Genomic DNA, 26,590 nt, shown 5'->3' on the forward strand with positions numbered 1-26,590 from the left:
TTAGAAATAATGGGACAATATTTATACTAAGAATTACTTCAGAAAACAAAATAAAGCAAGTATACAATACTTAAAAATATTATTGATAAATTTAAATAATTGAAAATTTTCAAACAATAGTTTAAAAATAAATAAATATTTTAATTTAATATTAAATAGCTACAGACATATATATATATTATATTAAAAATAGTATTTGACAGGAATATTAAATAAAGTGTAAAGTTAATAAAATAAAAAAAGTACATGAAAACGTGATAATATTACATATTAGATAGCATTATAGCAAAAATAAGAAAAACTAAGGAAAATACTATTTGAACTTGAGATTAGAAAGTTCTTAAAGTTATGATGAGAACGCTCAAAATATGGAAATGATCACAAAAATTCATGTTTTGCTAGATAAAGAAAAATAAAAATTTGATACCAAATTAAAAAAATTAATATACTAAATAAATATCTCATATAGGACTAATAAAAATTAAAAGCTAAATTTTTTTCTTGAAACTAAAAGAAAAAGAAAATTTAATTGCACGTAATACAAAATAATTATAAAAAAAATTCAATAGATTTGAAACAATAAAATAACTTATGTATTACTTTTTAGAGTAATTTAAAAGTTGTATTTTTAAATAAAACGTGATATTATATGAGTACCAGCCAAAAATATTGTGTAAAAAGCTAATTAAAATTTCTTAGTAGGGAAGAGAATGGATAAAGAGGAAAACAAAGATAGTGCGATGACACTTATATTTTAAATTTATTTAAAATATATGATTTAAATTATTAAATAATACTCAAAAATATTATTGATAATTTTGAATAATGAAAGAGTTTCGAGCAAGAGAATAATGGTATAAGAATACATTAAATTTTAAGCATAAAAAATTATGTTTATTGTTGATTATTAATAAGGTCATAAGCAAGACATTTATAAGCTAATAAAAGATCACATTACAGTATAATAATATTAAGTAATAAATAATGCAATAATTGTAGGCAAAGAACAAAAAGAGAAAAAATTTATGTCTAGAAATATAGAAGGATAAGACTTATTTGAACTTAAGATGAAAAACAAAGCGATAGTAAGAATTTTGCTAAAATAATATGATTTATTGTGCTCAAACAAGATAAATCACAACGTTATATGTTTAGTATTCTTTAATTTCATGTCTTGCTTCTTAATTAATATCTAATAATTATTTATAATTTCTATATAGTAGGTTTACTTTTAAGGTTATTTGCATATAGTTCAAATAATTCAAATTATGATTTGACGTTGCTTATGTCCGCGCATCGCGCGGGTACTAATACTAGTAAATAGATTATAAGAGAACTCCAGTCTCATACCTGAACTTACTAGTTTGGTAGTTTTAAAGCTCGGAATTTTGACGTGATAAATAATGTAAATAATTTTCTTTTAAACGCGTGGGAATGAAGAAAAATCGAAAAAATAAATCACTTAGCGATACAATGGCTTAATTGTTCAATCTATGTAGTATTTCTTCTTTCTTCTTCTTAATGTACACTGTGCATATTTTACGAAATTTATATTTTTTTTCTACTTTAGATGACTATTTATTTTAATTGTGTATTTCTTATTTTTTGCACCAAATTTCTAAACTTGGTTGAGCTTCACTGTTTTAGCCAAAAAAAAAAAATTAGAATATATATAGATATATATATATATATATATATATATATATATATATATATATATCTATATATATATATATATCATTGTTCTAGTCAAATCTAAAAACTAATCCAAGATAATGGAGTTCTAGTTAGTTCTAAGTTCTAACCAAAAAGATTTTAAAGATAATACTTGAATTTTTTAAGAGGTATTAATCTGCCAAGTTCATGACTAATTAGGACGCAAATTAATTATGTGTACACTGAATATTCTTTATTTTATCTTTTTTCTCTTTAACTATAACTTCTTTTTTGCAGTGTGCCTGAACCGCGATTCGCCGACACAATCGATCAACATTGCCGACGACGTCAGATCTGTAAGTCTCTCTTCTCTCGCTTGAATTTACTCCAGTAATCCTCACTGTAAAAAAATAATTATCTCGTGTAGTGAGTATGATTTTCATTTGCTTATGTAATTCACATTTTATTACTCCAATTTTCAAGTGCTTAAACCAGCATTATATGGATCTTATAACATACTTTATTAGTTTATTTGATTAATATTCATATGCAGATTCTGATTCTTTTTCCAATATTGGACAAGAGTGAAATATTATTTGTTGTTAATCAATTTCTAGCCCTACGACAACAACAACTACGTCTCAGTCCCAAACAAGTTGGATTCAGCTGTATGGATTTTCACGGACCACATTACTCTGTTTAAACTCATCTCATGTAAATATTATGCAAATACAACTAAAAAGTTCTAGAAGTTCTGTATATTTTGTTAAAGATATAAATCTCGGAAAGGCTAAATTAATCCTAGAAAGCATTTTGTATATTTTTCTAAAGATATAAATCTCTGAAAGGCTAACCCACTCCTAGAAAGCAAAGGACCTACAGTAAAAAGTGTCAATGTCTAAAACATATTCTCTACTAGTAATATCTATTGCATATATAGATGTTTTGTTAGATTCATGCGCAGAAGAAGAGAGTAGAGGATTCATAATTTGGGAAAATAGCTCAACTGATTAACTGGGCATAAACAACCGACTATATACAAGTATAACTAACAATATACTAACTCCCTAAAATAACTCTAACACACCACAACTTCTAATATGTACACTTAGGCCCCATACACTAACCAACTAACTAACTTCTATTCCCCCTCAAGCCGAAGGGTATAAAATGTTTAACACACCAAGCTTGCCAAGTAGAAACTGATGCTGAGGTGATGCCAAGCCTTGATTTCTTGTAGAGATGTATTGTGTTTGCAAGATCCCTTGTTTGAGCTTTTCCTCGATGAAGTGACAATCTATTTCAATGTGCTTTATGCGCTCATGAAAGATGGGATTAGGAGCTATTCAGAGTGCTGCTTTAGTGAATAAGATAACTGACTGATGAATTGGAGTCCCTAGTTCTGCAAACTGCCCTCTTAACCGCACTATCTCAGCTACTGCAGATGCCATACTTCTGTATTTAGCTTCATCACTGCTTCGAGAAACTTTGTGTTGCTTCTTCGACCTCCAAGATATTAGGGAATCACCAAACTTAACAAGGTAACCATTGACATACCTGCTTATTGGACATGTTGCCAGTCTGAATCATAGAAGCCAATCAAGGCATCAGCTGGTCCTCTTCTCATGATCACTCCCATACCTGGTGCCTGCTTTAGGTATCTCACTACACGAGTGGCTGCATCCATATGGGATCTTTTTGGAGTCTGCATGAATTGACTCAAAATCTGTACTGCAGAACTGATGTCTGGTCTGGTGATTGTAAGGTACAAGAGTTTCCCAATCAGCTTTTGGTAGCTTGTGACATCTACCGAAGGGTCATATACTTTACTTCCAATCCCCTTATCATACTCAAGTGAAGTGAGCTTCTGATTGAGTTCTAGGGGTGTAATAGTTGGTTTTGCTCCACTTAAGTCCATCTCTGAGATGAGCTCTAGGGTGTATTTCCTCTAATTAAGAAGGATTCCTTGCTAAGACCTCAAAACTTCAATGCCCAGAAAGTATCTTACTTCACCTTAAATTTCTGATGCAGAGTAGACTCGGCTTCATTAATGAGCTCCATACTGCTTCCAGTTAATAGTAAATCATCCACATAGATTAGGATGATGACAATCTCATTCCCAAACTTCTTAGTGAACAAAGAGTAGTCATAAACACTTTGGCTGAAGCCTGCACTAAGTAAGGCTTCTGTAAGTTTAAGATTCCACTGTCTTGATGCTTGTTTGAGTCCATATAGGGATTTCAACAACCTACAAACCTTTTTCTCCCCCTGTCTCTGAAAACCTTGAGGCAAGTATATACTTCCTCATATTGGTCTCCTTGTAAGAAAGCATTGAATACATCTATCTGATAAGGCCCCCGTCTCTAGAAGCAGCCAATGCTATTACTGACATGACTGTCACCATCTTTGCCACTGGTGAAAAAGTTTCATGATAGTCCATGCCCTCTTGTTGATTATATCCCTTAGCAACCAAGCGAGCCTTAAATCTTTCCATCTCTCCATTGGCTTTGTACTTGATCTTGTAGACCCATTTTGACCCTATAGATGATTTCCCAGGAATCAGGTCCACTACTTCCCATGTCTTGTTGTCCTCCAATGCCTCAATCTCTTGTTTCATGGTCTGAATCCATCTGTCATCCTTCACTACTTCTCTGAAGTTTTGTGGTTCTTTGGTTATGGAGAAAACCCTTATGTAGTCTTTGTACTTATTTGTGACACAGTCATAAGACAAGAAGTTGGAAATAGGGTAAAGGCAATGTAAATCTTGTTTGGTGGCAACTACATAGTCTTGCATCCAGATTGGAGGATGCTTGGTTCTAGTTGATTGTCTGGTGAGCGTAGTAGGAAGTGGTGCTGAAGCTGTCACGACCCATTTTCCATAATAGGTCATGATGGCGCCTAACACCGTTGTCAGGCCAGCCGATGCGGAATGTGATTAAGTTCTCCTTTTACTTTAGCCAAAGACAGTTATACTAGATTTTCGAATTTAAAGATAAGACCAGTAAAGATCATAAAGTGCTAAAATAGCGATACAACCCCAAAAATAAATGTCTACTACTGTGTGTGCCAGAACCTGGTGTCACAAGCTACGGGCGACTAGTAGAATATACACAAAAGAATAATACACTATCCTACTGTCTGAATCAGAATAGACAGAAACAAAAAGTACAAGAAAGGACTTGTTCGGCTGCGGATCGGCATGAAAGAGAAGCAGCTCACCATAGAAGTACCCAAGCATGCTCACTGATGCGCACCAGGATGATGTCCAGATCCACCTGCCTCAAATCCTGTACAATTAAGTACAGAAGTGTAGCATGAGTACATAAACCACGTGTACTCAGTAAGTATCCCGTCTAATCTCGAAGAAGTAGAGACGAGAGGTCGACTTGATACTTACTAAGGTCAAGATAATATAATATAATAAGGTGAGATATATAGCATGAAGGATCTCTAATAACACACGTTTAATAGAAGAGTCATATTCATGTTCTTGTCATAATTAAATTTCCAGTTTTCCCTTTTTATATCAAATGAGTGATCATGTCATAACTAAACGTAAGCATATAAATCATGCACAAACATGCCGAGGTCGACGGCCCGCTCCAACAGAAAATAAATTGTGCACTGCCGAGGGTCGAGCGGCACGAACCATAGATGCATCTATTATCACCGAGGCGATCGGCCCGATCCATAATCATCAAGAAAATATCAAGAAAAGCACATAAGGCTCAATTACATACAAGGGAATTACTACCAAGGCTCAACAAACTCATACGTTCACCTTTCATTTCCTCAAGTCTCTAGCAAATCAAAATGATCATATTGGCAATTTAAAATAAGAGATATTCCCCAATTAGACATGACGTGGGTCCTAAACTACCCGAACAATCATCATATAGCAGCTACGCACGGACTCTCGTCACCTAGTACGTACGTAGCCCCCGCATTTAGCAACAATTACTCATTTAAAATTCTATGGGGACAATTCCCTCTTACAAGGTTAGAAAGGAGACTCACCTCGCTCCAAGGTGCACTCCCATTGTCCAAGAGCGACCCAAGTCCTTAATTCGAAGCCGGACAATCCCAAACTAATCAAACGAAGTAAGAACTAGTAAATAAAGGCATACAAGGTTGAATTCTAGCTATTTAAGCAATTTCCTAACCATTAATACAAGTTTCCTAAATTCCGACCCCGGGCCCACGTGCCCGGATTCCGAGATTTTTTTGAAGGAAGTTGTTCTCTATCACCTAAGGATCACAAATATATGATTTCTAGTTCACTACATGGCAAATTATGTGATAAAACCTTAGTTTTCATTAAACCCTAGGTCTAGCTCAAATCCCTTGATTTTACCTAATTTTTAGTGTTAAATCTACCTAATGGCTATGTATTTGAACTAAAAATGAGTGGGGATTACTTACCTTGCAATGTTATGTTGAAACCTCCTCTTTGGAATCACCAAAATCGCCTAAGTGTTGAGAGTAATGTGGAAGAAATGAGTTTGGGTTCGTATTAATGAACCCTTCTGCCCCCAGTGATTTCCGCTTCTGCGGAAGGAATCCCGCTTCTGCGGGTTCCGCTTCTGCGGACATGAGCCGCTTTTGCGGAAATGGGCAAGGGGGCCTGGGCCGCTTCTGCGGTCATAACCTCGCTTCTGCAAGGCCGCTTAAGCTGAAAGCCCACCGCTTCTGCGGTTCTGGGCCTAGGCGGATGGACCGCTTCTGCGGTCAGGGGTCCGCTCCTGCGGTTTCCCCTGGGCCTGGCCCCTTCCGCTTCTGCGATAAAACGACCGCTTCTGCGGTCTCGCTTCTGCGGTCTCGCTTCTGCGGTCCAAGAGCCGCAGAAGCGGTTATGACAGAAGAAGCAGATAAGGTTTTTCCTAAGTTTTCAACTTCACTCGCACCTCGACCATTTGATGCTCGGGGCTCCGGAGCCCCGCTCAAACATACCGACAAGTCTGAAATCACGAGGCGGACCTACTCGAGCCCTCGATATGCTTTAAACAACGCCAAATCAGGGAATCAACCCCAAAACCAAATGATTCAAATCGTTGAACCTTCAAGTTCTAAATTTCCTCCTAACGGGTCAAAATGCCCTTAAGCCACTCGGATTGACACCAAATTTTACAGGTAAGTCTTAACTGATATTTCGGACTGGTACCAAGTTTCGGAATCGAAATCCGAACCCGATACCTAGGAAAACAATGATTTCTTATTTTATTTAAACCTTTGAAACTTTAACTTAACAATTTTACATAAAAATTCATTACTCGGGCCAGGGACCTCGGAATACGATTCCGGGCATACGCCCAGGTCCCATATTTTCCCACGGACCCTCAGAAATTATCAAATCACGATTCCGGGTCCGTTTCTCCAAAATGTTGACCGAAGTCAAACTTGGCCTTTTTAAAGAAACTTAAAGAAGCAACTAGACTTATTCTTGCTCAAAACTCTTCTAACTTCCGAACCACCCGTCCCCGCAAGTCATAAATTAGCTAAAGCAAGTGCGGGAAGTCTTATTTAAGGGAACGGGGTTCAAAAAATGCAAAACGACCGGTCGGGTCGTTACAGAAGCAGTTTGTTCCCGCAATGTTAGAGTAGCCCTGCCTGGTGTACCTGCCTGAGCAGCTGTATTTGGTGCAACTGTTTGATCAATTGATTGAGCTGGTACATCTGGTGGGTCAACTGCATTTGGTGTATCAGCTACATCTTCATAAGTATTTGAATCAGGTGCTACTTGATCTGCTGCATCTTGATCTGTTGTGCCAGGTGAATCAATATCTGCATGCCCCTTAGATTCAATGATGTCTGCTGGTCCTGCTGTCAAATAATCTATACCCCTTCCGAGTAGTGGAATATCCCATTAGGACTGCTTCTTTAGCTCTTGGCACAAACTTGTCTTCCTTAACCACATTTATGACATAACATAGACATCCAAAGGTTCTTAGATGTGCTAGTGAAGGTGGCCTGCCATACAACAATTCAAAAGGACTTTTCCCATCTAGTACTCTAGTAGGAAGTCTCTTTATAAGATAAACAGCTGTTTGAACAAATTCTCCCTAAAAGTTCTCTTGGTATCCCAGCCTGGAATTTCAGTGCTCTAGCAGTGTCTAAGATGTGCTTGTGTTTTCTCTCAGCCATCCCATTTTGTTGTGGGGTGTGCACACAGCTACTCTGGTGGATTACTCCATGACCCTGCAAGAACTCACTCCATTGATGATTAAAGAACTCTCTACCATTGTCTGTTCTAATCACTTTAATGCATGTGTTGAACTGTGTCTTAACCATACGAAAGAACTGCTTCATAAAAATAATGGTTTCACTTTTCAACTGCATTAGAAAAATCCAAGTTGCTCTAGTGTAATCATCTACCACGGTAAGGAAGTAATGTTTATTTTCATGTGTAGCAACTTTATAAGGTCCATACATCCATGTGAACAAGTTGAAATGGTTTTGTACTTAGGTGCTCACTAACATGAAAAACCAATCTACACTGTTTAGCCAAGGGACAAATGGAACACTTATTTTGTATTGTCTACTTTATTATGCAAGAAAGAAACATGTTGCATCACTGGTAATGAAGGATGCCCTAATCTCTTGTGCCAAAGGTCTCCTAAAACTTCATTCTTCTCCAATGTGCTGATAAGAGCAGCTGCTAACTGTCTTGTTCCTCTTCCCCTCAGCAGATAAAGTCCACCAGTTTCCTTACCAATCCCCTTCACCCTGCCACTGTAAAGGTCCTGAAAGACACACAGTTTGGGCATGAAAAGAGCACCACATTGTAATGGTTAATTTTGAGACTGACATTAAGTTGAACTTAAAGTCAGGAACATATGACGCATTTTCCAGTTTGTTATCTGCTGATAACTGTGTGCTACCAATGTGAGTAACATCAGTACTGTCTCCATTTGGCAGTCTCGCTTTCTCTCTTTTACAACTGTCCACACTCTTGACATCATTCAGTGATACTAGTGAGGATGCTATGTGATGTGTGACCCCTGAATCCACTATCCAGTTATTATTATAGACATTTGATGCAAGAGACACAATATTACCTGCCATGTTGGCTTGTGTTTGATTGTCATTGTGTGCATCCTTGTTGAGCAAGTGCAGGATCTGTTGATATTGTGCCTCAGTGAAGAAAAAATTTCTTCCTTTCTACTGTGATGTTCCCTGATAATTAGAGGTTGTTGCTGGCCCTTCTACATTGTTAACTGCTGTAAAAGGTCCTTTAGGTCTATAATCTCTGCCTTGATGTCCTTTCTTCCCTCTGAAATCTTCAGGATATCCAATAATTTTGAAGCAATTTTCTTTATGTGGCCTTTCATGTGGCAATGTTCACACTGCACAAATTGTTTCTTTCCTCTGAATCCTTGACCCCTTCCTGCTTGCATTGCTATTGGATCCACCTTCTCTGCCATTGCAGTACCACCCAAAGACTGTTGACTTTCATCTTGTGTGATCATAGCATATGCTTGAGTAAGAGTAGGCTCAGTTGTTTTCATTAAAATCTGCCTTCTAGCTTGATCATATATATCATTCAAGCCATCAAAAAACTGCATCAATCTCTGTTGATGTAAGTGCGCTATATACTCCTTCGATTTCACATATCCACAGTTTGGGGATGGTACCAACACATTATACTCTGCCCATAGCTCCTTCAATTTTGTGAAGTACACGGCTACTAAGTCAGATCCCTGTGACAGTCGCGAGATCCCACTGTGTAATTGAAAAATTTTCACTCGATTCATCTTATCAAAACGTTCCTTGAGATCCTCCCACACAGCATGTGCATCTGATGCATAAATGATTCCACTCAATAGATCCTTCGAGACAGAGTTCATAATCTACGAATGCGCTATTGCATTGCATGTCTCCCATTTCCTCATGGAGATCAGCTTCAAAGGATGCCTTAATGCATGTTCCATTGATGAACCCTAATTTGCGCTTTTCCTTGAGTGCAAGCCGCATGGATCTACTCCACAAGCCATAATTCTCAGAACCTGTGAGTTGGATTGGAATCAACACTAATCCTGGAGTGTCGGAGGGTTGTAGGAACAAAGGATGGGTGTAATCGTTCTTAGTTTTCTCCGCCATTGTTGAACAATCTCAAATTCAACTCAATTATACACAATCGAAGAAATTAAAGGAAACACAGCAACGTATTCTACAACTTCTGTAGAAATTTCACCGATCTACTAAGAAATAAAGAACACACTGATGACTTTCAATTTTGAAGAATGTAAGAGAAGGTCTTACTAGGTTGAGCTTCGGAATCCATGAATCTATCTCCCATGCTCTGATACCATGTTAGATTCATGCGCAAAAGAAGAGAGTAGAGGATTCGTAATTTAGGAAAATAGCTCAACTGATTAACTGGGCATAAACAACCGACTATATACAAGTATAACTAACAATTAGGTACTAACTCCCTAAAATAACTCTAACACACCACAACTTCTAATATGTACACTTAGGCCCCGTAGCACTAACCAACTAACTAACTTCTATATACACTCCAATATGTTTTTCTATCTTTTGCTAAGACAGCATGAATTCCAAAAAAATGGGAAATCGAGCAACTTTATTCCATGTGATTTTAGGTTTACCTCGTCCTCTTTTAACACCTTCGCTTACTATGGTTTCTCACCTATGGAGCGACACATATTTAAAAGAAGGCGCACTGCCCACAAGCTTAAACCTTTAAGCAAATTAAAATTAGATGCACTTTTAGCTTGTGCATATGAATTTATCAATCACCAAAACAATCAATATATTAGCAAGGTACCTAATTTAATGACCAGCAAGGATTGGCCATTTTTGTAAAGAAATTATGACAAACTTTCCCGTTGTTACTGAATTATTATCTGGTCCTTAAACCCTTGTGGTCCGGCCCTTTCCTAGACCCTGCGTATAGCGAAAGCTTAGTGCACCGGGCTGCCCTTTTATCATCCTACTACTATTACTTCTTACAGAATTCTAATTACTGACTACTTGCTTTACTATTTTCTTGTGACTCTCGCCCAAACTAGTTTCACTTAGTATTCCATGTATCATGTTGGAAAAGTACAAACTGGATCCGTCTCATCTTATTTTGATGCAGACTGTTTGTTGTACGGGGAAGAGCCGATTGCCATTACAGATAGACAATGAGGAAGTTGTGATTCAGTGAAATCGCCTCAGTGAAGGTCGTTTGGAGTAACCACTCGAGATAAAGAAGTTGTTCGGGAGGTGGCAGAGATCCCCTGGAATTAATCGAGGTGCACGCAAAGAAAAGCTGGCCCGGACACCTCGGTAAAGAAAAAAGAAAAGCTATTTGGGAGGTTGAGGAGGTCATACAAGCACAATATTTGTATGTTTTCTACTCCCTACTGGTATCGCACCTTTAAAATTCAGGATTGAGTTTCTACTCTGTATGTTTTATATGCTTGTTTTGTATTACTTGGTTGTGGAATTGATGCTTTACGTATGCCTATATATGAAATTTTGGATTTGAATAAGTCTTGAATGTTAAAGTTAGTATGAGTTGACTTGAAGATATTGGGAGCGGTTCGGTTGGATTCGTAGTTGATCGGGATTAGTTGGAGCAAACATTTCTGGTGCTGGTGATAACTTAAGGTTAATAGTTTGGTAACATTTCTATATTTGTCGCAAACAAGATAACTATTTTGATTAAGCTGATTAATCTTTAACCATTTTTCTAATAATCATTTATCTAAAAATTAACAACACAATGTCATAGTTTATACTTTATAAGATTGAGCTTTTAAGATAGAATGGCAATTTTTTTTTTTTAATTTTCTTGCATCACCATCCTCCTATTGAAACATAGCTATGCAACTAGAAGCAAAGAAATCTGTTATGGGTTTTCTTTACAAAAATAAATAAATAAATAAAAAGCAATAATTGCAAAAGATTTTTGCAAATTACTTCCTAAGTCCCTTTTACAGAAAAACCTTAAATATCTCATAACACATTACATAGTCCAACTGAAGTATCTTATCATAATAAAACATAGTAAGATATAGTACTTAATTCAGAATACATGTATGAATCTCTTATAAGAAACTGAATAACGAATGAAATGGTACATATAATCAAAGGCGAAATAACTTAAGTCTAGGAGTATTAAAGGTCCTACAAATCCAAGAACAAACATACAAAAAAGTAGCCACCAGACATCTTTGTTCATGAATATATTCTCAACATTAAGGGCTTGAACGCAGGCCAGAACTGTGAATGCTGCGGAGTAATACACAGAAATAATGACAGTGCAGTACTTCACTGGCAAGGCAATATAAAAGTCGTCCGAATCAAACTTCGAAAGAAGTATGGAAAGCAATGTTCCCACAGTGAATACTGAAACATAAAGAGCTACACCTAAGAAAACCATCAACATCCATAGATCTGAATGTTGTGTCTTGAGGAGAATAGGTATGCCACTATTTTGATCAAAACCTCCAGGGACTGTAAAAACTGCAGCAAAGTTGACTGTGCAGAGAAGAGTAGCTAGTATAAGAACTGAACCTGCTAATTCTCTGATTGATTTCTCTGCTTCTTTACATACTTCTGAATGTTTTATCTCGAATAACTCTGTTGATGTCATGTTTTCATTGTTTTCCACCGTCCATAATCGTGGATGGACACAATATTTTACGCGCTTCAAAAAATTAAATGTATTCGTGGTAAGTGACAAGGTTGTAATTTTGGGTGAAACTAAAACAGTCGTGCAACTATTTTTATATGGAAACATTAAGGTGATATGCTATTGGAATAGATAGGGATGATGTCAAAATAAGCCTTGGGCCTAACTCACACTCCAAAAGCTAGCTCGAAGGAAGGAGGATTGCCCAAGCCTTATAAGGAGACCAGGGATCTCATCCTGGTCCGTTGTCGGATTCATTCTATTCATCACCCCGTGCACAATCATGGACCAGGGGTAATTCCACCTCCTCTTCAATTGGTTCGGGGACATTCCACTCCTCTTCTGGTGGCCCACTTTGACCATGGGCCTGATAAATGGACCCTGGGTCTAACTCAACTCCAAAAGCTAGCTTATGAGGTGAGGATTGCCCATGACCATATAAGGAAACCATGGACCTCAAATCCCACCGATGTGGAACAACTCAACATCCCCCTCACGTCCAGGCCTGCAAACTGGAGCGTGGACAACAGAAATGGTGGCCCAACATACAACATCGGTAGCAATAAATGGGATGGTCCTGACTCCGATACCAACTATGATAAGTGGACCTTGGGCCTAACCTATTCCCAAAAGCTAGCTTACGAGGCGAGGATTGCCGAAAACCATATAAGGAGACCATGGAGCTCAAATCCCACTGATGTAGGACAACTCAACATGGTCTGGCTCTAATACCATGTCAAAATAAAGCCTTGGGCCTAACTCACACCCCAAAAGCTAGCTCGAAGGGAGAAGGATTGCCCAAGCCTTATAAGGAGACCAGGAATCTCAGACCGGTCCGATGTGAGATTAATTTCATTCATCAGATGAAAATCATGATATATTTAACCATGTTGTATTATTTTTTAGAAACTCATTTTAAACTCTTATATTCTCAGCCATTTACTTGTCAGTATATACATGTAACCAATGACAATACGCTTGAAGTGTAACAAACACATTTTTCTGGTGTTTATATAGTTAAAAGAAGCAAATAGAAGGTACCTTAAACCAGAGGACACCCCATGCCATGAGTACGAGTGTTTTGTAACCCCTTATTGTTTTAATTGGTTTCCCTGCAGAAAATTTGAATGGCGATCCAACACTTGCTGCAAAATGCATTATGGTGTTTCCGCGTTGATCGGTATCAGAAAGTAGCCTATCTTTGTGAGATGCCTTTTGCAAAATATAATCAAATAGGAACCTATTTTTCTGCTCTGCTGCAATATGCAATATATTCTTTCCATCTTCATCGACGGTTTCTACTGCTTGAGGATAATTTTGTATAATTTCCATGACTAACTCGTTTATACCATGTTTTGTTGCCTGTATTAGCGGATTTGGCACAAAATTGGCATAGAAGCTCCAATCTTCTTCCCTTATCAATCTTCTTGCTAATATTACTGCAAGAATATGCTTTTGCTTTTCATAATCAATTTCTCCTAACCATGCATTACCTACAGGAACACACACCCAAGAACAGCAAAAGATGAAAGAATGATAATCAGAAGAGGACATAGGTTTAAATGTGGATGGTGATGCATGTATTAGTAATACAGAGACTGTAATGCAAGAATTATTTCCTATTAGATGTTTGGCAAAAATGTATTGTTTATTTTTAACAAAACATATAGAAGTCTGTTTAATACTGAATTGTTGATCTTCTTTAATATGAGGACATTTTTGTCATATTAATTGTGTAATTCATGTATTATTAATACATGTATTCTTGTTTCCCATTCTGTCATGCATGAAACAATATATAGATTCTCACAAAACTTATGTATACGAACATATTATCTTTATGAGGAAAAGTAATGATGAATAAACAAGTAATAGTTGTGTTGAATTTTATACAAAGATTGATCTCCTTATTCAACCGACCAAACAGACCATAATGAACATTATACATAATTAACATGTGTATAGAGTAAAATTGGAGGATACCTTACCTAGTAGAGAGTTAACAAATGAAGACCTTTTTCTTTGGAAGACAACATCTTTCGTAGTCTCTGCATCCTCCAAGTTGTAACTAGGTTTTGACTCTCCATACATTGCTGGTATGCCTGTTCCATTGCATTATATTAGAGGAGAAACAAGTCATATATATATGTTTGGCTTAGTCAAAGGTAAAACTACTATTTAAGCACCACCAAGGTGATGGTGGAATATATATATATATATATATATATATATATATATAGGTTTCGGCTTCAAGCCTACGTGTGTAAAAAATCCTTATAAGGAAGCGTTTTTCTAGGTCTTATGCGGCTCGAATTCGAATTAGTCGAGACCCTATGCGAATGCAGGACACCAGGTGGAAAAAAACAACTATACTATTTATGGGTTAATTCTACTATGAGTATTTAGTAAGGAAATTGTTCCCTTTCAAATTAAGCATTTGATGTAGAATTAATAATTTGGGAAATTAAAGTACTTACAGAAATACATAAAGGTTTCAAATCCCTGCATAGGAACGAAAGGCGTAGTGCCGAATTGTCCGATTGTATAGATGGATCCACTCCTAAAAGACAAGTGCTTTGTGGCCAATATATTTAATGCAGTCGTACCCTTTCCGTCAGCTTTGCTGGCTAATTCAGGATATATTCCCAGCAACTGTAATGCGAAGTCTGGTTCTCATTTCATGCAAAACAAAAGCCCACTGTCATATTCTACGAATTTGATTATTAGAATTTAGCCAAAATTAAAACTATATCAATGCGAAACCACGATATACATATCCAGACATTTCATTTTAATAGTATCATATTTAACCTGTAATTATGATGATGTAAAGTCTACCTATATCAAAAGCGTTTAACGTCTATACGTTGATTGTGCAAATAATTTTTGTACTAGCTAGTGTCATGTCATTTAAAAGCCTATCATTATATGTAGTATTCTATAACGAGCATGATCTGATAACCTCAAAGCAGGGGCGAACTTAGGGATGGAGCTTTGACGAAACATTACACTATATATATAAGGCAAAATATGTTTTTTGTCTCTATATATAGTAGGACGCAAACTAGTCCCTTTTTTAAAACTAAACGTACACACGAACTTATACATGACTTATAGCATAAATTCTTTGTATGCTATTTGAGGTCACGCAATTAGAGCTTTACTCAGAGGTAGGTCTACGATTTAATCCTATGGGTTCAACTTTTAAGGTTTTTAGCGTTGAAATCATTATTTTCTTAAAATTATGGATTCATATCTACTTTTTTGCAATTTTAATAAATTATTACACATATAATTTTTACGCGTCAAAAGTTATGGGTTCAATTGAACCCGTCGGCAGAACACTGTATCCGCCCCTGGCTGTACTATCTATATTCATAGTTAATGGGATTAATTTTTTTCCATAAGCTTTTTTTTCATTACATATAAGGTATTGGAAAATTTACTAAGGGGTGTCAAAATCTAAAGAAAGCATACGAATAAGACAACGGGGAGAAAAGAAAAGAACACCTATCAGAACAACAAAGTTTTCCGACAAAGGGGTATCAATTGACACTCCTTGGATCCACAACTGGGGAAAGGGAAAGAGGGGTAATGACCTACAACGAAATTAGTAACCTGAAAAATAAGTTAACTTACAATAACACTCTTGAGTTACAGCAGCATGAAGAACAGTTCTTCCATCGTCCCTCGTCATAGTAAATTCATCACAAAAATTGTTCTCTGCTAACAAAATGAACACTTCTTTCTCTCCACTCGCAGCTGCAACATAAATGGGTGTCTCTCCCGAGTTATTTCTCTCCAAAACAAGATCTCTTTTCAAGTTTAACATGATCTTCACAATTTCCTTTCGTCCAAACCTAGCAGCTTCATGCAAAGGTGTATCTCCATTCTTGTTTTTAACTCTCAAATCTTCACTGCTCACTGGCCTTTCTTCAAGAATTAGTCGAAATACTCGCACGTTGCCGTGAATGGCAATAAAATGAAGAATGGTGTCGCCGCGATTATCAATAGGCGACACCATTTCTTCTCTACAGAAATCGCGTAGGATTTCTATAGATTTTTCATCGTCGCGATTTGCTGCTGTGTAAGCTGCAGATTGGCGAAGACTTGCAGTGGTGCATTTTCTTTCTATTTTAACTTGCATGTTAAAATATTTTAGTATGGTTGGAGACTGACTCTGCTACTGTCAGATGGATTAGGAATAAAATGTTTCTACTACTAGTATTTGCTTCAAACATAAATAGTAAGTCTTGTCATTTGGAATAATATTATTCACTCTACTACAAGCAAATTTGGAATATTGTTTGCTCAAAATATAATCGATTCTCATTGGAATTGGAATATAATAAGATTAAGTATAGTGCACGCAATTCGGTACTACTTGTTACACATGCTTTTACCGTAACCAAGAACTTTCCTAAAGGTAAAGAAATTTGCTTGCTAACGTAATCACAAAGTCCGTCATTTGTGTTCTTCTTACCTCTATTTTCTCTATATTACTTGAAACTCGATAAATAGAGTATGATGAATATTGTGTTTATAACCTGTATTTGTAAAATAATTCTGGAAATAGAAACAACAGCAAAATAGAAATGTAGAAGAAGCAGAAATAAATTCGAACCCATTGAATTTCTAGTGTTTTCTTTGAAAGTACAAGGGGGGGGGGGGGGGGAGGGGTGAATTGTATATTTTTAATCTTAATCTCTATTAGTTGACTGGTTTTTCAATTAGTCGACTAGATGCAATAACCTAACAGTTATAATAACAGAATATAAAACACAGAAGGTAAGTGCAGGAATTAAAGACACCAGAATTTTATACTGGTTCGGATTCAATGTGAATCCTAGTCCAGTCCCTTTGGGTTGCAAGGGAGTTCTCTTTAGTAAATGCGTTTCTTCGAGTACAATGGAAATGACGTGATAGCTCAGTTCCTATAACACTCGTCTCTTTTGATACAATGCCTCACCAGTGTTGTTTTTTTTTTCCTGACTTGTTACACAACAGGTCTTAGAGAACTACAATGTTTGTTTGCAGTAGAACAAAGAGAGGATTTTTGGTTTGATCAAAGTATATTTTGTCTAAGGCTTGATGCTGAGTATAAATACTTTGGTGAAGGCCGTTTGCTGAAGAGACTTGACAACCCAAGAGATTTGATCCTTGGAAAGAGATGGATTCTTTCCAAGAATAAGATTGCTTGCCGTTGTTCTTCCTTGATGAGAGGAAATTGACAGCTTTCCTTCTATAGTTGTTGATGATGAGGGTTTACTCCTTGATTGTTGGTCCTTCCGAAATTAACAGCTCAGCTAATCTTCTTATGGAATCTTCGATGCTTTTTGACTGCTTCAATCTTCAGGATTGAATGTGCTGGCCTTGATTGATGCCTTAAGTTTAGGCTTGCTTGATTCTTTCCATCGCAGTTGTCTATGATTTTGTAATCTTTTCTGATTGATTTCTTTCCTTAAGCATCCAGATTGACTTCAGCAATCTCGTAGTAGCTCCTTGATTCCTTGACCTTCTCTAATTGATTTCCTGCACAGATATATTATTTGCATCATTAAAATTAGATCTAACAATCTCCCCCTTTTTGATGATGACAAAATAATATATATGTATAAACAATAGTTGACTTCCTTGTGTTTTACTCCCCCTCAATGTATGTAGTTAACCGGTTCAAGGTACTACCCCTTAGTTCATGCAGTTGACTAGTCCATGGTTGGAGTCGACTCTTGCCGTGGTGTGATGAACCAAAAGGTCATAACTTGTTTTTAAATTAAATTCTGCATTTCGAGGCCTTAAAAACCTCTTTCAGTATCACCTCGATTTGCGTGCGCTCTCTGGGCGCGTAGCCGGAAAGTCTATATGTGAAAATCTGTAAAAAATGATAAAATTTGGCTTTAAAATGAATTAAGTTGACTTCGGTAAACATTTTGGGTAAATGGACCCGGACCCATGATTTGACGGTCCCGAAGGGTCCGTAGGGAAATATGGGACTTGGGTGTATGCCCGAAATCGAATTCCGAGGTCCCAAGCCCGAGAAATGAATTTTTAAAGAAAATTATTTTCTGAATTTTTTTTTGAGATTTGGAAATAAATTGTGATTAGAACTTGATGGTATCGGGCCGGTATTTTGGTTCCGGCGCCCGGTACAGGTCTTATATGTGATTTAAGATAAGTCTGTGAAATTTGGTAAGAAACGGACTTGAAACGATGTGAATTGGATCGTTTTTGAGAAAATTGGAAATTTGAAGTTCTTAAGAAAATTTCATGATTTTGATGCTAAATTCATAGTTCGTGATGTTATTTTAGTGATTTGAATGCACGACCGAGTCCGTATGATGTTTTTAGGTTGGTGTGCATATTTGGTTTGGAACCCCGAGGGCTCGGGTGAGTTTTGGATAGGCCACAGGATGGATTTTGGACTTGGAAAATTGCAGGTTTTTAGCTGTTGCATTGCAAGCCTGCAGGCTTCGCAAATGCGATATCGCAAATACGAGAGGCTTATCGCAAATGCGAAAGAAGCCCAGGCCAGCCAGCCTCGCAATTGCGAGGATTCCATCGCAAATGCGATGCCTTCCCCCTTCAGCCTGTTGTCGCAAATGCGACACTTTGTTCGCATTTCCCAACCCACTTCGCAATTCCCAGCATATCAGAGGTCGGGGTTCGCAATTTGCGAACCCCTGTTCGCATTTCCTATATCTGCGACCTGCAACTTTTATACTTAGCCGAAATTCAACCATTTTTCACCTCTTTTCAAAACACAAACTCCCTAGGGCGATTTTTCAAGAATAAATCTTCTTCCAAATCGATTGTAAGTCACTTTTAACTTGTTTCCTTCAATCATTAACATCTTTTAACATGATTTCAACTTAAAATCAATGATTTTCATGGGGAAATTGGGTGTTTTGGGTAGAACCTAGGGTTTCAAAAAAATGGGGTTTTGGACCTCGATTTGAGGTCCGATTTCAAAACAAATTATATATTTGAGTTCGTGGGGGAATGGGTAATGGGGTTTTGGTTCGAACCTCGGGTTTTGACCATGTGGGCCCGGGGATGATTTTTGACTTTTTGGGTAAAACTTTAGAAAATTCATTTTCATGCATTAGAATTGGTTCAATTAGCGTTTATTGATGTAATTAAGTAACTTGTGACTAGATACGAGCGAATTGGTGGTGGAATCAAGGGGTAAAGCGATAATTGAGACGTGAATTGTGTTCGTGGCATCGAGGTAAGTGTTTGGTCTAACCTTAGCTTGAGGGATTAGGAGTTTTGTCCTATTTGCTATGTGTTATTTGTTGAGTACGACGTATCCGTGATTCTTATATTATGATTATTATGACTCCATTTGTATTGTTTATGCCCTTTTGTGATGATTGCTATTGTTGGGCAAAGTTTGTGGAAGAAATGGTAATATTTGAACATTGAGGAGCGTTGGCTGAAGTCGTGAAGTGAATTATGAAAGAATAATTGGCAATTGAACCTTATAGAGCATTGGCTCAAATTGTGAATCGAGTTGTGAAGTAAATTTGAAAACGAGAAGAGGATTATGGTATTGTTCCCTTGCCGAGATGTTGTTGTTTTGATGTTATTCCATTGCCCGATTTTATTATGATTCATTTATTTCCTTGCCTTTATTGTTTGTGTTTGTTGTTTGGGTGAGGAAGAGTGTAAAGCACGAAGGGTGATGCCGTGTATGATTTTGTGAGGCAGAGTGTAAAGCACGAAGGGAGATGTCGTGCCGCACGATGTACCATTCCGTGCCTTTATATGAGCGATTATGTGAGGTAAAAGCACAAAGGGTGATGCCGTTCCAATTATACAGATTTTCATGGTGAGGACGAGAGTAAAAGCACGAAGGGTGATGCCGTGCACTTGTCCTTGATTTTCCTGATTCTACTGGTAATTGAGTTATGGTGTTCTTTACGCTTACTTACTGATTTCCTGTTGTTACTTGATTTTATTGTGATGTTATTGATTCCCTTGCCCAATTTGCTTTGTGATTGGGTCTTGGGTGAGGAAGAGTGTAAAGCACGAAGGGTGATGCCGTGCATTGTTTTGGTGAGAGAGTGTTAAAGCACGAAGGGTGATGCCGTGCATTGTTTTGGTGAGAGAGTATTAAAGCACGAAGGGTGATGCCGTGCACTTGTCTTTGATTTCCTGATTTTTTTGTTTGATAACTGAGTTATGGTTTCTCTACATTTAATTGTTGGATTTCGATTGATACTTGTTGTACCCCGCAGCATGATCCCCCTTCCTATCTTCAATTGAACTGTGGTGATCCTTATATTTATTCGTTGTTCTTCTATTTTTATTCGATGTCCCTGCAGCATGTTTTCCCCCCTCCCATCCTTAGCTGTACATTTGTGCTTGTATTGTTCCGTTGTATATGATTTAACTGCACATGTTTATTTTGGTAGTCTGGTCCTAGCCTCGTCACTACTTCGCCGAGGTTAGGCTAGGCACTTACCAGCACATGGGGTCGGTTGTGCTGATACTACACTCTGCATTCTTTTGTGCAGATCCCAGTGTTGTAGATTTCGGACCGCAGTGAGGATGCTGCTTCTGTTCCATCAGGCGACCCGAGGTAGTCCTGCAGGCGTCCGCAAGCCTTGGCGTCTCCTTCTAGCTATTATTCCTGTTTCTTTCTTATATCTCCAGAGACAATGTTGTATTATTTCTTTCAGACCTTTATTTGTAGTAATCTTAAACAGTCTGTGAAGTTGTGACACCAATCTTGGGTAGTGTTGTTATGGAACGGTATTAGTAGTATTATTAAACTTGAAATTAAGTCTTCCGCTTGTTAAATTCTGTTGATTATAAATTGTTGGCTTATAACTGTTAACGAATTTAAAAATCGAAACAACGCAAATAATTCAGTTGGTTGGCTTGCCTAGCTTTCACTAGTAGGCGCCATCAGAACTCCCGAGGGTAGGAAATCCACGTCGTGACAAGTTGGTAATAGAGCTCTAGGTTACATGGGTCTCACAGTTCACAGACAAGCTTAGTAGAGTCTGAGGGATCGGTACGGAGACGTCTGTATTTATCCCCCAGAGGCTATAGAGTTAGGAAAAACTTCACATCCATTCCTTCCTGTCGTGCAACTTGAATTCTCAATACTAGTTGAACTTCCACTCTTGTTCCTTCGCGAATGACGAGGTCACGTACCAGTTCTTCAGCCGAGCAGCAGCACAGACCAGTGTTAGATCAGCTACGTCTTCGGAGGCTTTGTGGAAGTTGGATAGGTTTCACCAAGCTCTTCACTACTACTCTTGGTGGTACATCTTCTGAGGATCCCCAGGATTATTTGGACAGTTGTCATGAGGTTCTTAGGAACATAGGATAGTGGAGACCAATGGGGTCGATTTTGCTACTTTTTGCTTGTGTGGATCCCTAAGACTTGGTGGAGACATTATTGCTTGGCTAGACCGGCCGGATCACCAGCTTTGACTTGGGAGCAGTTTACGCAGCTATTTCGGAGGAGTTTCTCCCTATCACTCAGAGAGAGGCCTATCGAAGGCAGTTTGAGCGTCTCCAGCAGGGTTCTATGATCGTTACTCAGTATGAGACCATATTCATCGACTTGGCTCGTCATGATCTTATCATACTTCCCACCGAGAGAGAGAGGGTGAGGAGGTTTATTGATGGACTTATTCAGCCGATTCGTCTTCAGATGGCTAGGGAGACTGGTAGTGAGATATCTTTCCAGGAGGCGGCCAATGTGGCCCGGAGAGTTGAGATAGTTCTATTACAGGGAGGTGGTCATGGGTCGGACAAGAGGCCTCGACATCCAGGCCGATTCAGTGGTACCTCGTCTGGAGGTAGGGATTCGTATGGTAGAGGCCATCCTCCTAGGCCTTTTCAGTCGACACTTCAGGTTTCCCACGGTGCTTTAGGTGGCCGTGGTCCTCAGATGCTGTATTCTGATCAGCAGTCCTATAGTGCACCACCAGCTCCTATCAGTGCACCGCCGCTTTAGAGTTTTCGGGGTGGTCATTCCAGTCATCAGGGTCAGCAGTCTCAGCAGCCGAGGGCTTGTTACACTTGTGGTGATATGGGTCATATTGCTAGGTTTTGCCCTCGAGCACCGAGTAGCTCTTAGCATCAGGGTTCCCGTGTCATGGTTGTGGGATCGACTGTTCCACAGCCCGCCCAGCCAGCTAGAGGTGGGGGTAGAGGTGCTAGAGGTGGAGGTAGAGGTGTTAGAGGTGGAGCTCAGGCCGCTAGAGGTGGAGGCCAACCAGCAGCAGGCCGTCCCAGAGATGTAGTTCAGGGTGGTGGGGCCGAGCCCCGATGTTATTCTCTTCCAGCCAGGCCCGAGGCTGAGGCTTTCGATGCAGTTATTACAGGTACTGTTCTGGTTTGTAGCAGAGATGCTTCTGTTTTATTTGATCCAGGATCTACATACTCCTACGTGTCATCTTATTTTGCATCGTATCTGGTCATGCCTAGTGATTCTTTGAGTGCTCCTGTTTATGTGTCTATACCGGTGGGTGATTCTATTATGGTAGACCGAGTCCATCGTTCATGTATAGTTGTGATTGGAGGTCTTGAGACTCGTGTAGATTTGCTTCTTTTGGACATGGTTGATTTCAATGTCATATTAGGGATGGACTGGTTATCACCTTATCACGCTATCTTGGACTGTCATGCCAAGACTGTGACCTTAGCCTTGCCGGGTTTACCTCGTTTGGAGTGGAGAGGGACTCCTGGACATTCCACCCGCAGTGTTATCTCTTATGTGAAGGCTCGGCGTACGGTCGAGAAGGGGTGTTTGTCCTATTTGGCCTATGTTCGTGATTCTAGTGCTGAGGTTCCTTCTATCGAGTCTGCGCCCGTTGTTCATGAGTTTCCTGAGGTATTCCCTTCAGACCTGCTGGGTATGCCACCCGACAGGGATATTGACTTTTGCATTGATTTGGCTACGGGCACTCAGCCCATTTCTATTCCGCCGTATCGTATGACCCCGCTTGAGTTGAAAGTGTTGAAGGAGCAGTTGCAAGACTTGCTTGAGAAGGGTTTCATTAGACCCAGTATTTCGCCTTGGGGTGCGCCGGTGTTGTTTGTTAAGAAGAAGGATGGATCGGTGCGAATGTGTATAGATTACCAGCAATTGAATAAGGTTACAATCAAGAACAAGTATCCGCTGCCGAGGATTGATGATTTGTTTGATCAACTTCAGGGTGCTAAGGTATTTTCAAAGATTTACTTGAGATCTGGCTACCATCAATTGAGGATTAGGGCATCCGTTGTCCCTGAGACAGCGTTCCGCACGCGGTACGGGCATTATGAGTTCTTGGTGATGTCATTCGGGTTGACAAATGCCCCATCAGCCTTTATGGATTTGATGAACCGAGTGTTCGAGCCTTACTTGTATTCTTTCGTGATAGTCTTCATTGATGATATTTTGATTTACTCCCGCAGCCGGGAGGAGCATGAGCAGCATCTTGGAGTGGTTCTTCAGACTTTGAGGGATAGTCAGTTGTATGCCAAGTTTTCGAAGTGCGAGTTCTGGTTGAGTTCAGTTGCATTCCTGGGTCATGTTGTGTCACCAGAGGGTGTTCAGGTTGATCTGAAGAAGATTGAGGCAGTCAAGAACTGGCCTAGACCAACATCAGCTATAGAGATCCGAAGTTTCTTGGGTTTGGCAGGCTATTATCGTCGGTTTGTGGAGGGGTTTTCATCTATTGCAGCCCCGATGACCAGGTTTACCCAGAAGGGTGCCCAGTTCAGGTGGTCGGACGAGTGTGAGGCGAGCTTTCAGAAGCTCAAGACAACTTTGACTACGGCACCGGTGTTGGTTTTGCCCACAGGCTCAGGGCCTTATACAGTTTATTGTGATGCATCTCGTATTGGGCTTGGTTGCGGTATTGATGCAGGATGGCAAGGTCATTGCCTATGCTTCGCGGCAGTTGAAGATTCATGAGAAGAACTATCCGGTTCATGATTTGGAGTTAGCAGCCATTGTTCACGCGTTGAAGATTTGGAGGCATTATCTGTATGGCGTGGCATGTGAGGTGTTCACGGATCACATGAATTTGCGGTATTTGTTCAAGCAAAAGGAGTTGAATTTGAGGCAGAGAAGGTGGTTGGAGCTGTTGAAAGACTATGATGTCACCATCTTATATCATCCGGGAAAGGCCAATGTGGTGGCCGATGCCTTGAGTAGGAAGTCAGCCAGTATGGGCAGTCTTGCTTATATTCCGGTCGGTGAGAGACCGCTTGCCTTGGATGTTCAGGCTTTGGCCAATCAGTTCGTGAGGTTGGATGTCTCTGAGCCCAGCCGTGTGTTAGCTTGCACAGTCGCTCGTTCTTCATTATTGGAGCGTATCCGAGATCGGTAGTATGATGACCCTCATTTGAATAGTAGGATGAATCTAGCTCTATTCTGGACATCTTTCATGTTCCTATGATCATCACTTTTAAAACAGTAAAAATGTCTAGAGAATTTTGCTAAAGTCCTATACAAGTATACATTCATCGCGGTCTAACTTTGACTTGTGATTCTTGTATGACGTTTTAAAAAAAATATCGAATAGTTAACCGAACTGTACCGACACCAAAAAGAAACCGAAATGATTGAGACGATTTCAAAAAGTCTAATTTTAGTTATACCTATGTAACATGCGACTTTTCCCAAGCTAAAGTAAGCCGTATTACAAAACAAAAACGATTAAATATATTAATCTACTAGTTGAGTGGAGAGGGAGCAGAATATCACTTACAATAACACTCTTGAGTTACAGCAGCATGAAGAACAGTTCTTCCATCGTCCCTCGTCATAGTAAATTCATCACAAAAATTATTCTTGCTAACAAAATGAACACTTCTTTCTTTCCACTCGCAGCTGCAACATAAATGGGTGTCTCTCCCGAGTTATTTCTCTCCAAAACAAGATCTCTTTTCAAGCTTAACATCATCTCCACAATTTCCTTTCGTCCAAACCTAGCAGCTTCATGCAAAGGTGTATCTCCATTCTTGTTTTTAACTCTCAAATCTTCGCTGCTCACTGGCCTTTCCTCAAGAATTAGTCGAAATGCTCGTACGTTGCCGTGAATGGCAATAAAATGAAGAATGGTGTCGCCGCGATTATCAATAGGCGACACCATTTCTTCTCTACAGAAATCGCGTAGGATTTCTATAGATTTTTCATCGTCGCGATTTGCTGCTGTGTAAGCTGCAGATTGGCGAAGACTTGCAGTGGTGCATTTTCTTTCTAATTTAACTTGCATGTTAAAATATTTTAGTATGGTTGAAGACTGACTCTGCTACTGTCAGATGGATTAGGAATAAAATGTTACTATTACTAGTATTTGCTTCAAACATAAATAGTAAGTCTTGTCATTTGGAATAATACTATTGACTCTACTACAAGCAAATTTGGAATATTGTTTGCTTTAAATATAATTGATTCTCATTGGAATTGAAATATAATAAGATTAAGTATAGTGCAAGCAATTCAGAACTACATGTTACACATGCTTTTACTGTAACCAAGAACTCCCCTAAAGGTAAAGAAATTTGCTTGCTAACATAATCACAAAATCCGTCATTTGTGTTCTTCCTACTTCTATATTTTTCAATATGGCTTTTATTGTAGTTACTTGAAACTCGATAAGAGTATGATGAATGTTAATGATATTGGAATTGGAATATAATAAGATTAAGTATGGTGCAAGCAATTCGGAACAACATGTTACACATGCTTTTATCGTAACCAAGAACTTTCCTAAAGGTAAAGAAACTTGCGATGTGAGACTCGATACACAAGTCATTCCCGGAGAGAGAGTTTCAGATATCTGGGGTCTATAATTCAGAAGGATGGGGAGATTGATGAGGATGTCACACACCGTATTGGAGCAGGGTGGATGAAGTGGAGGCTCGCTTCCGGTGTCTTGTGTGATAAGAATGTGCCATTGAGACTTAATGGTAAGTTCTACAAGGTAGTGGTTAGACCGACTATATTGTATGGGGCAGAGTGTTGGCCAGTCAAAAATTTCCATGTCCAGCAGATGAAAGTAGCGGAAATGAGGATGTTGAGATGGATATGTGAGCATACTAGATTGGATAGAATTAGGAATGAAGTTATTCGAAAAAAGGTGGGAGGCGCCCCTGTGGAGGCAAATATGCGTGAGGCAAGGTTGAGATGGTTCAGTCATGTCAAGAGGAGAAGCGTAGATGCCCCAGTCAGGAGATGTGAGATGTTGGCCTTGGGAGGTGAGAGGAGGGGTAGAGGTAAGCCAAAGAAGTCTTGGGGAGAGGTGATCAGGCGGGACATGTCGCATCTTGAGC

At 38.8% G+C, this 26,590-nt stretch overlaps 1 protein-coding gene, 1 long non-coding RNA gene and 1 pseudogene across 2 annotated transcripts; 1 reads left to right on the forward strand and 2 right to left on the reverse strand.

The window, feature by feature from the left end:
- The first annotated feature begins 1,754 nt into the window (after positions 1-1,754).
- Positions 1,755-14,057, forward strand: LOC109220250. The gene is made up of 4 exons (XR_002067049.1): positions 1,755-1,844; positions 1,954-2,012; positions 10,760-11,008; positions 13,801-14,057. It is a non-coding gene; the product is annotated as an uncharacterized LOC109220250 (long non-coding RNA).
- On the reverse strand, positions 11,015-16,499 carry LOC109220249 (ankyrin repeat-containing protein NPR4-like). Its single transcript, XM_019384703.1, has 5 exons — positions 15,941-16,499; positions 14,779-14,967; positions 14,290-14,403; positions 13,343-13,794; positions 11,015-12,316 (listed from the first exon to the last, which is right to left on the reverse strand). Exons 1-5 carry the CDS (start codon positions 16,446-16,448, stop codon positions 11,693-11,695), a joined length of 1,887 nt encoding a protein of 628 aa, XP_019240248.1. The 5' UTR covers positions 16,449-16,499; the 3' UTR covers positions 11,015-11,692.
- An 8,516-nt stretch (positions 16,500-25,015) lies between these two features.
- On the reverse strand, positions 25,016-25,532 carry LOC109220248 (annotated as a pseudogene).
- Positions 25,533-26,590: the final 1,058 nt, after the last annotated feature.

The sequence above is a fragment of the Nicotiana attenuata genome, unplaced genomic scaffold (genome assembly GCF_001879085.1).
Source record: "Nicotiana attenuata strain UT unplaced genomic scaffold, NIATTr2, whole genome shotgun sequence".
NCBI lineage: Eukaryota > Viridiplantae > Streptophyta > Magnoliopsida > Solanales > Solanaceae > Nicotiana > Nicotiana attenuata.

Coding starts and splice junctions, on each gene's coding strand:
- LOC109220249 (XM_019384703.1), bottom strand. CDS start 16,448: ATGCAAGTTAAAATAGAAAGAAAATGCACCACTGCAAGTCTTCGCCAA. Junction 14,968..15,940: donor TGTAACTCAAGAGTGTTATT/GTAAGTTAACTT, acceptor AATGAGAACCAG/ACTTCGCATTACAGTTGCTG. Junction 14,404..14,778: donor TGAAACCTTTATGTATTTCT/GTAAGTACTTTA, acceptor GCAATGGAACAG/GCATACCAGCAATGTATGGA.